We start from the raw sequence: 13,826 nt of genomic DNA, 5'->3' as shown, positions 1-13,826 counted from the left end.
AAGCATAGAAATAATCCAATAATCTTTGGGAAGGCATCGGGTTGAGCTATGTACACAGTACGCATGTCTCTCTCTGGACGGGGCAGCTGTGATAAAGCAACAGCCTTCCACACACAAACTGTTTCGTTCCCATTGCTCCAGAGATGGGAATAAAGCAAGGTCATCATGTAGTATTTGTATAATGTAATGCGGAATGCGTGTACACTGTTCCTTTGGGCTCCAATGACTCGGGGGGAGCCATGGAACATAGAATAATGGAGGACATCTAGTCCAACCCCCTGCTCTATATCATTCCAGACAAATGGTTGTCCAGTCTGTTTTTGAAAGAAATGGAGCACCCACTTCTCAAGGAAAGCTATCCCATTGGTTGATTGCTCTCCCCATTAAGAAAGTTCTCCTTTTAAGTTCTAAGTTGCTTCCTCCTTGGGTAGAGTAAAGTAAAATAGAAAGAGTAGAGTAGACTGGAATAGTATAGAATAGAAAGAGTAGAGTAGAATAGAATAGAATAGAAGGAATAGAGTAGAGTAGAGTAGAGTAGTGTAATAGAATAGAATAGAATAGAATAGAAAGAATTAGAGTGGAATAGAATAGAATAGAATAGAATAGAATAGAAAGAATAGAGTAGAATAGAGTAGAATAGAGTAGAATAGAGTAGAATAGAGTAGAATAGAGTAGAATAGAGTAGAATAGAGTAGAATAGAGTAGAATAGAGTAGAAAGAATAGAATAGAATAGAATAGAATAAAGCAGAGCTGGAAGGGACCTTGGAGGTCATCCAGTTCAACCCTCTGCTCAAGCAGGAGACCCTGTATCATTCCAGACAAATGGTTGTCCAGTCTGTTTTTGAAAGAAATGGAGCACCCACTTCTCAAGGAAAGCTATCCCATTGGTTGATTACTCTCACCATTAAGAAAGTTCTCCTTTTAAGTTCTAAGTTGCTTCCTCCTTGGGTAGAGTAAAGTAGAATAGAAAGAGTAGAGTACAGTAGAATAGTATAGAATAGAAAGAGTAGAGTAGAATAGAATAGAAAGAATAGAGTAGAGTAGAGTAGAGTAGAGTAGAGTAATAGAATAGAATAGAATAGAAAGAGAGTAGAATAGAATAGAATAGAATAGAATAGAATAAAGCAGAGCTGGAAGGGACCTTGGAGGTCATCCAGTTCAACCCCCTGCTCAAGCAGGAGACCCTATATCATTCCAGACAAATGGTTGTCCAGTCTTTTTTTGAAAGAAATGGAGCACCCACTTCTCAAGGAAAGCTATCCCATTGATTGATTCCTCTCACCATTAAGAAAGTTCTCCTTTTAAGTTCTAAGTTGCTTCCTCCTTGGGTAGAGTAAAGTAGAATACAAAGAGTATAGTAGAATAGAATAGAAATAGTAGAATAGAATAGAATAGAATAGAATAGAAAGAATAGAGTAGAGTAGAGTAATAGAATAGAATAGAAAGAATAAAGTAGTGTAGAGTAGAGTAGAATAGAATAGAAAGAATAGAGTAGAGTAGAATAGAATAGAATAGAAACAGTAGAGTAGAATAGAATAGAATAGAAAGAGTAGAGTAGAGTAGAATAGAATAGAAATAGTAGAGTAGAATAGAATAAAATAGAATAGAATAGAATAGAATAGAATAGAGCAGAGCTGGAAGGGATCTTGGAGGTCTTCTAGTCCAGCTCAAGCAGGAAAAACCCTATACTATTTCACATGTGGCTGTCTACTTACTTGAGTGTTCAATGCTCCCGAGTTGCTTGACCATCAAATTAGTGCAAGAAAACCACATGCCATCATCCACAAGTCTTTCTTTAAAATCCCCTTTGCCCCTCCAAAACAAAATTTGGAATTGAGAGAACGGTAGTAGTTTTTAAAAAAACAAAAACGAAATGGGAAAATGTCTCTTTCTGGGGCTAGCTAAACAGGGCAGAGAGTGGAAATGTTTCCACGAATTCATTATGGATGCTGCTAATGATTCCGCCGGCTTCTAAGCACAATATTATCCTGCAGTCGGAAAGCCTGGTCCCCTGTTGAGAAGGTCCCTCCCTGCCTGTAGTTGCTACAACACTTCCATTCCCAGCATTGAGCTGGCCGCGAGATCACCCTGCAGGATCTGGCTTCCCATCAGCTTTCTTTCGTCTGCTGGTCATTCATCTTCTCCCTTCGCTCCCCTGTCCCTTAATTTTAAAGGGATGCCTCGTACACCTCGCTGTTTCCTCCAAACCCGATGCATGCTAATGAGATTCCGGTTGTTGCAGTAGCATCCTCTGTTTTCCTTCCCCAAAGGTGATGAAGCTGAGGAAGTTAGCCCAGCAGGTAGCCAACTGCCGGCAGTGCCTGGAGCGGTCCACAGTCCTCATCAACCAAGCGGAACACATCTTGAAAGAAAGCGACCACGCCCGGTTCCTGCAAACAGCGAAGAATGTGGCAGAAAGGTACCACTCCCAAGACAAAGGGTGGGTGGGACAGATGTTGTTTTGGTAAGAGTTCTGAGGGAACCCCTCCCCAGCTCCTGTCTTCCCAAGAGACCCCCCCCCCCATTCCAAGTTTTGTAAGTTCCTGAATGTGTTTGGAAGACTCTCTCGGTCATCCAGGTTGTCCCAAAGGTGCTTTTTTCAAGAGGCAACTGGACTTTCTGTTTTTTTCTTTGGAAGGCGTTTCGCTTCTCATCCAAGAAGCTTCTTCAGCTCTGACTGGATGGTGGGGAAGGGAAGAATTTATATTCCTTGCAGACAGCTGGTCCTTTGCATCCTATTAGAGGGTCGTTGAGGCCACATGGAGGTTGATCTGTGTCCTCGGGGTCACCTGAGTAGCGCTACCTGGTTTATTTATTTTATTTTGATTTGATTTATTTTGTCATATATATATATATATATATATATATATATATATATATATATATATATATATATATATATATATATATATATATATATATATATATATATATATATATATATATATATATATATATATATATATATATTGTTGTATTTGTGCTGATAAATAAATAAAGGGAGACTAGTATAGATCTATTTCAAGCTATTTAGCTCTCATCAGCTAGCCATACCCTTACTGGGATTTGAACCTGGGCTCCAGTAAGGGTATGGCTAGCTGATGAGAGCTAAATAGCTTGAAATAGATCTATACTAGTCTCCCTTTATTTATTTATCAGCACAAATACAACAAAATGTAACAAAAAGGCAACAGTAAAAATATTGGGTTTCTGCCTGGATGGTCTCTTGTGACGAGCCGAAGGACAGAGAATGGAAGTAGTGATCTTCCTCCCATATTTGGGCATACCGGGTGAAATCTAATATATATATACGAATAAAAAGGGACTTTAGGACAGTGACGGTAGGCATGCTGGTGCGCTTATGCATGCCCCTTACAGACCTCCTAGGAATGGGTGAGGTTAAAGATAGATAGTTTAAGATTAAAGTTTTGGGGGTTTGCAATGGAGTAACAACATAACAATGTAACAACGGAGTCAGGTAGAGCATTCCAGGTGTTGACCACTCTGTTGCTGAAGTCATATTTTCTGCAATCGAGTTTGGAGCAGTTTACCTTGAGTTTGTATCGATTGAGTGCTTGTGCATTGTTGTGCTTGAAGCTGAAGTAGTCATTGACAGGTAGGACATCGTAGCAGATAATTTTATATATTACGCTCTGGTCAGACCGAAGGCGGCGTAGTTCTAAGTTGTCTAAGCCCAAAATTTCAAGTCTGGTGGCTTAGTCTGCCATTTTTTCCCATCTGGAAATCCATTCCTATTTCTACACCATTCCAAGGGCGTTTGTCCCAAATTGTATAGCTAAAAGTCCGTAGAGATTCTCAGTCCTCCAGGTCATTGCTGTCCCAAGGGTGTTTTTTCAAGAGGCAACTGGACTTATTGTTTTTTCTTTGAAGATGTTTCGTTTCTCATCCAAGAAGCTTCTTCAGCTCTTGCTGGATGGTGGGCTCCTGCCAGTTCTAACCTCTTTTATAGAAGAGGTTCCACAAATCAACAGTGCCGTTTAGAATCGGTTCCAGTTCCCTCCCCCCGCCCATTCGCACATCATCAAGATGAAGAGTGAGAGGAGGAATTCTGGGAGTTGAAGTCCACAAGTCTTAAAGCTGTCAAGTTTGAACACCCCTGGGTTTTTTTTTCTAAAGGGTTAGGGGTGCAAGGCTCTTGTAACTGGACAGCTTTAAGATTTGCGTGCTTCAGAGTTTCTGAGCCAACATTTTGATTGCTAAGCAAGAGCATTGTTAAGTGAGTTTCACCACATTTTACAAGTTGGCCATGCCCACCCTGGTCACATGGCTGGCAAGCCACTCCCACAAAGCAGGCCACACCTACAGAAGAGGTTCTAAAAAAATTTGAAACCCACCACTGATGGTGGGGAATGGAAGGATTTATACTTCTTACAGACAGTTAGTCATTTGCATTTTTTAGGAAGTTGTTGAGGCCACTTGGAGTTTTGCCTGTGTCCTCAGGGTCACCCGAGTGGTGCAAATGGGTGTGGAGCCTTCTTGGAACCTCTGAAAGGAGTGTGTTGTAGATTGGGAGATAAATGATGTTGTATCCCTCTCCCTCTGTTGAGAGAGGGCAGAGAGGACCACCGGTTTGGAAAAGGGGTCAAAGAGGCCATCTATGTCAAAATTGAACAGCTCTCTTCTATCTCCACTCTACAACACAGTCCTTTTAACAGTTCCAAGAAGGCTCCACACCCATTTGCAAAGACACAGACAAACCTCCAGGGGGCCTCAATGACCCCCTAAAAGGATGCAAACGACCAGCTGTCTGCAAGGAGTATAAATCCTTCCATTCCCCCACGATCCAGTCAGAGCTGAAGAAGCTTCTCGGATGAGAAGCGAAACGTATTCAAAGAAAAAACAAAACGCCAGAAACCCCAGTTGCCTCTTGAAAAAAAGCACCTTTGGGATAAGGTCCTGAATATCCCTTGAGTAGCATCGCAACCAAGGCCGTCCAAGGAAGCTGACTTATCGTCGTGTTTGGCAAGGCTCAGGGAATGGTCTGCTGAAAAGCGAAAGCGCTTAATCTCATGGAACTTACTTGCCTCCAAGAACAGCTTAGAAGCTTGAAAGAGGTTTTTCCATCTACAAGAGAAATCAGCAGGCTGCTCATCCTGTTCAGAAGTCCGTGCAAAGCTTTGGATTCTATTTCAAACAACACGGAGATGGGTTTTTTTTTTTTCCTGGATGTCCACAAAAATAAAATTCAGTGCATCTTGTAGATTCTAGACCAGGTGGCATGCGTAGCCATTTCTGAGGGCATGTGAGGCATTGCCCTGTCAGCTCCAGCCAGTGGTGGGTTTCAAAAATTGTTCGAACCTACTCTGTGGGTGTGGCCTCCTTTGTGGGAGTGGCTTGCCGCCCATGTGACCGGATGGGAGTGGCTTGCCGCCCATGTGACCGGATATGAAGATGCCGACGACACTTGTCAGAACCACCTTAAATTACCTCACACACAGCACTGGCATGCATAAGAATATGTAAGCTTGTTTTTTAAAAGGCATCTTTGGTTTGCGTTAAAACAACTTCAACACACGCAATGTTCTGATTGCACCACAAACGCAGTAGTCATCCTTACCCTTCACAGAGGCACTGAGTTTTATAAATATGAGCATGATAGTGTAGAATAATCATATCCAAGGACCAGTGGTGGGTTTCAAAAATTTTTGGAACCTCTTCTGTAGGTGTGGCCTGCTTTCCGGGTCCACGGGTGGAACCTCTTCTAACCGGTTCGGTAGATTTGACGAACCGGTTCTACCGAATAGGTGCAAACTTATAGTAACCCACCTCTGGCTCCAGCACACATGCATGCACTGGCCAGCTGATTTTCAGCCTTAATTTTGGGGCATTTTTCGCCCTCTGGAGGCTTCAGGGAAGCCTCCTGAAGCCTCCGGAGGGAGAAAAACTGCCCAACGGGCAACCCGGAAGTCCGTTCCCAAAATTCCTGTTTGCATGTTAGGCCATTTTTTTGCCCTCTGCAGGCTTCAGGATGCTTTCCTGAAGCCTAGATAGGGCGAAAAAAAGCCCAATGGGGCCCACCGGAAGTTCGGGAACAAACTTCTGGGTTGCCCGTTGGGCCATTTTCCTCCCTCTGGAGGCTTCAAGAGGCTTTCCGGAAGCCTGCGGAGAGCAAAAAACAGCCCAACTCACCTGCCGGAAGTCCGGAGGTTTCAGTGGGGCCTGCGCACATGCGCGTGGGGGGAGGGCATTGCATTATGGGTGTAGGCATGTGCGTGCGATCCCCCCCACTGCCCCCCCCCTTTGGCATACCTCAACAAAAAGGTTAGCCATCCCTGTTCTAGAGAAAGGACAAATCCTGGACATTAAACCCCGTGTGATGGGAGGTTCTACAAATCTACAGTGCCGTTTAGAGCCAGTTCCAGCTCCCTCCCCCCACCCGTCTGTACATCATCAAGATGAAGAGCGAGAGGAGGAATTCTGGGAGTTGAAGTCCACAAGTCTTAAAGCTGTCAAGTTTGAACACCCCTGGGGTTTTTTTGCCTAAAGGGTTAGGGGTGCAAGGGTCTTGTAACTTGACAGCTTTAAGACTTGCGTGCTTCAAATGCCAGAGTTTCTGAACCAACATTTTGGTTGCTAAGCAAGAGTGTTGTTAAGTGAGTTTCACCACATTTTACAAGTTAGGCACTCCCACTCAGTCACATGGCAGGCAAGCCACTCCCACCCAGTCACATGGCTGGCAAGCCACTCCCACCCAGTCACATGGCCAGCAAGCCACTCCCACAAAGCAGGCCACACCTGCAGAAGAGGTTCTAAAAAAATTTGAAACCCATCACTGTCCCAAACATTGTTCATTCTCAAAACAACCCAGCATTAAGCAACATGTAGCCATCATGCACCGGTGTTACATAAAGATCAGACATTAGAGGCCAGGGACACTATCGTGGTCTTTATAGACTGATACCTAACTTAATAATTAATTCAGTGGTACGTGGTTAATGTATTCCCACCCTCCTTTCAGGCATCTCAGCTCTTGCTGAGATGAATGATCTGTCTTTGCTGATTAGGAATATTGTCGCTGTTTTGATGTTTTTTTAACTTCCACTCCTGCCGTATATTTCTTGGAGCCATTTTGGAGCTGAGCTGCATGGAAATAACAGTCATAAGTAAATAATAAATAAAGGAATGAAATAACGAACTGGATAAGGGGGCTCCGAGTGCCCTCATCTAGCTTCCACACCTTTATCCACATTTTGGGATGTCTCCATCACCTCAATCCGGCTGGTCTCCCCTCCCCTCTCTCTTTCTCTCTCCCCTTCCTCCCCCTCCCCGCTGCCCCCCCACCCCGCCCCCTCCCCTTTGCTACAAGAGTCTTACAACATGGCAAGGCTGTTTCCAGCCCTTTCATCAAAAATCAAAGCGCCGCCTGGGAAATGACAAGCCTTACCTAATGGTTAGCGATGCTCTTTTTTCTCTCTCTCTCTCTCTCTTACAGGGTTGCCATGGCAACTGCATCCTCTCAAGTTTTGATACCCGATATCAATTTTAACGATGCCTTTGAAAACTTTGCTTTAGATTTTTCCAGAGAGAAGAAATTGCTGGAGGGCCTGGATTATCTAACAGGTTTGTGCCAATTTTGCAGTCTTAAAGGTCTTCGGTGGGTTCTTTTCCCCACTTTGCTGTGGTTTTTTTTTTCCATTTTTCGTTTTTTTTTTCGTTTTTTTCCCTCCAGTCCTCTGGACTTTTGTGGATAAGTAGAGGGGATGCAATTTACTTCTGTTCCATTTGTGTCTTGTAACCTCAAGAGTAAAACCTGCTTGGTACATAAAAGTAGGATTTATTTCTGGCAAAAAAGAGAACAAGAATTGCCACGTAGGACACCAGATAGTGTTGCTTGGCTGCACCATCCACACCAGTAGATAGATTAGATAGATAGATAGATAGATAGATAGATAGATAGATAGATAGATAGATAGATAGATAGATAGATAGATAGATAGATAGATAGATAGATGATAGATAGATAGATAGATAAATAGATTAGATAGATAGATAGATAGATAGATAGATAGATAGATAAGATAGATAGATAGATAGATTAGATAGATAGATTAGATAGATAGATAGATAGATAGATAGATAGATAGATAGATAGATTAGATAGATAGATAGATAGATAGATAGATTAGATAGATAGATAGATTAGATTAGATAGATAGATTAGATTAGATTAGATAGATAGATAGATAGATAGATTAGATAGATAGATAGATTAGATAGATAGATAGATAGATAGATAGATAGATAGATAGATTAGATAGATAGATAGATAGATAGATAGATAGATTAGATAGATAGATAGATAAATAGATTAGATAGATAGATAGATAGATAGATAGATAGATAGATAGATAGATAGATTAGATAGATAGATAGATAGATAGATTAGATAGATAGATAGATTAGATTAGATAGATAGATAGATTAGATTAGATTAGATAGATAGATAGATAGATAGATAGATAGATTAGATAGATAGATTAGATAGATAGATAGATAGATAGATAGATAGATAGATAGATAGATAGATAGATAGATAGATAGATAGATTAGATAGATAGATAGATGATAGATAGATAGATAGATAGATGATAGATAGATAGATAAATAGATTAGATAGATAGATAGATAGATAGATAGATTAGATAGATAGATAGATAGATAGATAGATTAGATAGATAGATAGATTAGATTAGATTAGATAGATAGATAGATTAGATTAGATTAGATAGATAGATAGATAGATAGATAGATAGATAGATAGATAGATAGATAGATTAGATAGATAGATAGATAGATAGATAGATAGATAGATAGATAGATAGATAGATAGATAGATAGATAGATTAGATAGATAGATAGATAGATAGATAGATAGATAGATAGATAGATAGATAGATAGATAGATTAGATAGATAGATAGATAGATAGATTAGATAGATAGATAGATAGATAAATAGATTAGATAGATAGATAGATAGATAGATAGATAGATAGATAGATAGATAGATAGATAGATAGATTAGATAGATAGATAGATAGATAGATAGATAGATAGATACTTTATTTGTATGCCGCCCTTTTCCCTGAGGGGACTCAGGGCGGCTCACAATTCAGGGGGAGGGAGGACAAACAAGTTACAAACACGAAAACAATACATCATTAAAAGAGCACAGCAGTCATACTATTCGAGTGGGGTTGAAATCTTTAGCCCCAGGCCTGTCAGGACAGCCAGGACTTAAGGGCTACGCAGAAGGTCTGGAGGGTGGTGAGGGTACGAATCTCCACGGGGAGTTCGTTCCAGAGGGTCGGAGCAGCCACAGAGAAGGCTCTCCTCCAGGTAATTGCCAGTCTACACTGGCTGGATGATGGAATTCGGAGGAGGCCTAATCTATGGGATCTTATTGGCCTAGTGGAGGTAATTGGCAGTAGGCGGTCTCTCAAGTACCCAGGTCCAGTACCATGAAGTGCTTTGTAGGTGACAAGTAGCACCTTGAAGCGCACCCGGAGATCAACAGGCAGCCAGTGCAGCTCGCGGAGGATAGGTGTTACGTGGGTGAAACGAGGTGCACCCACAATCGCTCGCGCGGCTGCATTCTGGACCAGTTGAAGTCGCCGAATACTCTTCAAGGGCAGCCCCATGTAGAGCACATTGCAGTATTCCAGCCTAGAGGTCACAAGGGCATGAGTGACTGTTGTGAGAGCCTCCCGGTTCAGGTAGGGACGCAACTGGTGCACCAGGCGAACCTGGGCAAATGCCCCTCTGGTCACAGCTGACAGCTGTAGGGTGTAAATGCATAGCTAGTCCTCACTTTAATGGAAATTGGGACTGGAATTCCCGTCGCTAAGCAAATGCCCTTGTAAGTGGGAACGTGCCACGATCAGACCATTTAGCAATGGAAATTCCAGCATTTCTGGTTGCCGTTATTAAGTGAATCACGGTGGGTCATTCAACAAGGACCTCACAGGGTGGCCATCTGCCAGCTTCCCAGCCAGCTTCCGATAAGCAAATCAATGGAGAAAGACAGGTTTGCTTACTGACTGCATGATTCTCTTAATGGCTGCAATGATTTGCTTAACAACGGGAGCAAGAAGGTTGCAAAATTGGGTGCAATTCTCTTAGCAATCAACAACCCAAGTTCGACTTCGAGTTCGAGACCTAAGCATTGCAAGACAGGGTGAGCTCCTGTTAGTTGTCCCAGCTCCTCCTAGCAGTTCGAAAGCATTCAAATGCGAGTAGATAAATAGGTACCACTTCAGTGGGAAGCGCTCTGTGCACCTCGGCATATAGTCATGCCGGCCACATGATCATGGAAGCATCTTTGGATAATGTTGGGTCCCTTGGCTAAGAATCAGAGATAAGCACTGTTCCCTAGAGCCGGATACAACTGGGTAAGGAAACTTTTACCTTTATAGAACAAGGATGAATGGTTTCTCATGGGGAGGACAGAAATCTGCTCACTTCTTGTCTGCTTCTACAGCACCCAACCCGCCCGCTGTCCGTGAAGAACTTTGCACCGCCTCCCACGACACCATCACTGTTCACTGGATCTCTGATGATGAGTTCAGCGTCGGCTCATATGAGCTCCAGTATACCATCTTCACCGGCCAGGCCAACTTTATCAGTAAGTCACTCTTTCTTCAGCTGCTACTTGGTACCATGATTGAGGTAGGCTTCTACTCAACCATGCCCATTGCTGCAGCGGCAGCTATTTTGAACTAATGTATAGCAGTAGCAATCATCTTCTTTTAACGACCTCATAATCCCTTGCGGTGTAGAGTCTGGGCAAACTGATATGGAGCTAGCAGAGTGTTTAATGGCCGGATGCCTTTCGTGTCGCCAATGCAGAGTTTTGTCCTGCAGATATATTATTATTGTGCCTAGAGAGAGAAATATCTGCCTGTGCCTAGGATCAAACTCAGTAAGTCATATATATCACCTCATAGAGTTTTATAGCTGTCTCTAAGCAGAATAGAATAGAATAGAATAGAATAGAATAGAATAGAATAGAATAGAATAGAATAGAATAGAATAGAATAGAATAGAATAGAATAGAATAGAATAGAATAGAATAGAATAGAATAGAATAGAATTCTTTCTTGGCCAAGTATGATTGGACCTACAAGGAATTTGTTTTTGGTGCATATCAGTGGTGGGTTTCAAAAATTGTTGGACCCTACTCTGTGGGTGTGGCCTCCTTTGTGGGAGTGGCTTGCCACCCATGTGAGCGGATGGGAGTGGCTTGCCGCCCATGTGACCGGATATGAAATTATGAATTAGTACTTAGGTCGGTCCAAGTAGCTACTCAGAAACTCTGGGATTGAAGCATGCAAGTCTTAAAGCTGTCAAGTTACAAGATCCTTGCCAGTGGTGGGTTTCAAAAAATTTTGGAACCTCTTGTGTAGGTGTGGCCTGCTTTCCGGGTCCACTGATGGAACCTCTTCTAACCGGTTCGGTAGATTTGACGAACCGGTTCTACCGAATAGGTGTGAACTGGTAGGAACCCACCTCTGGTGCATATGCTCTCAGTGTACATAATGAAAAGATACATTTGTCACAAATCACAAGGTACAACACTTAATGATAGTCATAGGGTGCAAATAAGCAATCAAATCATACTAGGAAACAATTAGTATAAATTGTAAGGATACAAGCAACAAAGTTACAATCATAAGTAGGAGGATAGGAATGATGATAAGATTAATAGTAGTGCAGACTTAGTGAATAGTTTGACAGTGTTGAGGGAATTATTTGTTTAGCAGAGAGATGGCGCTTGGGAAAAAACTCTCCTTGTGTCTAATTGTTCTGGTGTGCAGTGCTCTATAGGGCCGTTTTGAGGATAGGAGTTGAAACAGATCATGTCTGCCCCCAACAATCTGGGTCCTCCTTTTACCAACTTCAGAAGGATGGAAGGTTGAGTCAACCTTGAGCTGGTCAGGGTCGAACTGCTGACAGTCAGCAGAGTTAGCCTGTGATATTTGCATTCTAATCACTGTGCCACACGGCTCTCTGGGATGCTCTGGAGATGGCTTGCAACTTCAGATTCATCTTCTCCGTGTCCTGACCAATTAGTTGGAGAGGAAGGAATTGAGATGGGCCCAAATATTTGCTTATCTGAAGGAAGAATCGACAGGAATAATAAATGTATGTACTTTCCCATTTCAAATTCACTAAGATATATCGACATCGCTGGAAATTGCTGGACGGAGAAAGTGTGTATTTGTGTTATGGGGTGGGGGATTTTCCCTGTTCTTTACTCAGCTGAATAAATCTGCAAATTTGTGGCACCACTTCTGGGGGAAGCAGATTAAAATCTTGGGATTGGATGTGCTTAGAACAGGCATGTCGAAAGTGCGGCCCGGGAGCCAATTTTGGCCCATTTTCAAATTTCGAGCAGCCTGCAGCCTCTTCTTCCCACCAGAGTTATTTGTTTAGTCTTTCATAAGACAGTTCGTTTGCATTTAATGTTAATGGTTGAAACAATGTCAGGCTGAATGGTCGGCCCCACACATTTTCACCTCACCAAACCTGGCCCTCCTTGCAAAACGTTTGGACATCCCTGGCTTAGAGGTTCTACCCCACCTACTTCTGTCCAACTCCAAACTAGATTTAGAATACCTCTCACCAGTGGTGGGATACGACCAGTATGCCTCGGTACGGGCGTACCGGTGCCTGCTGGGAGCACCAGGTAGTGTTCTGCTACAGTACTCCGGAGGGCCAACCCACCCAGTCTCCTTACCTCTATTTGAGCTGACTGGGGCATTTGCACACACGTCATACGGCGCTTGTGCAATGCTCTACCGAGCAGCTGGAGCATTGCAGGCGGTGGGTACGCACATGCGCACTGTGTGCGTACATGTGGTGGACGCCCAGGCCCGTTGCAGTGTACTGGTTGCAGTGGGAGCCGGAACCCACCACTGCCTCTCACCCAGTTTTCCATCAGCTCATCAAAAATGTTTAGGTCAGGCCGCAGGGGTGGGACTCTACCGGTTTGGACTGGTTTGGGTGAACCGGTCGCTCCAATAATCAGCGGGGAGCGAACTAGCAAGTGGGCTCACCCGCCTGCCCTGCGCTTTACCTACCTTTATCTTCTCAGCTGAGTCGCGCGGCAGAGTGCAATAGTTAGCAATAGTTAGACTTATATACCGCTTTATAGGGCTTTCAGCCCTCTCTAAGCGGTTTACAGAGTCAGCATATTGCCCCCAACAACAATCCAGGTCCTCATTTTACCCACCTCGGAAGGATGGAAGGCTGAGTCAACCTTGAGCCTGGTGGGATTGCCGGACCTCAGCTGTTTTCCTTCACAAGCAGCAATCCGGAAGGTCAGTCTTCTCTAAACTGCGAAGCACGCGCGCCGCGAACTGGTTGTTAAACCGGTAGGATCCCATCCCTGAATCAGGGTTGTCCAACCTTGGAAACTTTTAAGATTGGTGGACTTCATGCTGGCTGGGGACTTCTGGGAGTTGAAATCCTTAAAGTTCTCAAGGTCAGACACCTCTGATGGGTGATGGAGGCATCTCTTCAGTGGTGGGTTCCTACCGGTTCAGCCCGGCTTGGTAGTAGTTTGGTGGCCTGGGTCGCTGGAACCGGCAGCGATCCAGGCCTGCCACGCTCCCGAATCAGTTCTCTGGTCTCTTCTCCCATCACCGGCATCTTTCTGTGCATGCGCAGAACAGTTTTCACTAAATGGGTGAAGGGGGAAGATGAGGTGTATAGGGAGGAGTGGTAAGGGGAGAGAGTAGAAGGAGAAAGGAAGGGGAAGTAGAGTAGTATGGAAGCGGAAATACACCAATGAGAGGAAGAGTG

General features: G+C 43.4%; 1 protein-coding gene across 1 annotated transcript in view; it reads left to right on the top strand.

Annotated features, from left to right (window-relative positions):
• Window positions 1-13,826, top strand: part of MID2 (midline 2) — a 232,206-nt gene that overhangs the window by 183,923 nt on the left and 34,457 nt on the right. The window contains exons 5-7 of the mRNA XM_087727829.1: window positions 2,272-2,420; window positions 7,455-7,582; window positions 10,501-10,644. Of these exons, the coding sequence (XP_087583955.1) occupies window positions 2,272-2,420; window positions 7,455-7,582; window positions 10,501-10,644 (421 nt within the window). The remainder of the gene's footprint in view (window positions 1-2,271; window positions 2,421-7,454; window positions 7,583-10,500; window positions 10,645-13,826) is intronic.

The sequence above is a fragment of the Thamnophis sirtalis genome, unplaced genomic scaffold (assembly GCF_051295495.1).
Source record: "Thamnophis sirtalis isolate CommonGarterSnake01/CBP01778 unplaced genomic scaffold, rThaSir2_p1.2 scaffold_13, whole genome shotgun sequence".
NCBI classification, from domain to species: domain Eukaryota; kingdom Metazoa; phylum Chordata; class Lepidosauria; order Squamata; family Natricidae; genus Thamnophis; species Thamnophis sirtalis.
The sequence above is the reverse complement of the archived record's forward strand: the minus strand, read 5'-3'. Positions and strand labels throughout refer to the sequence as shown.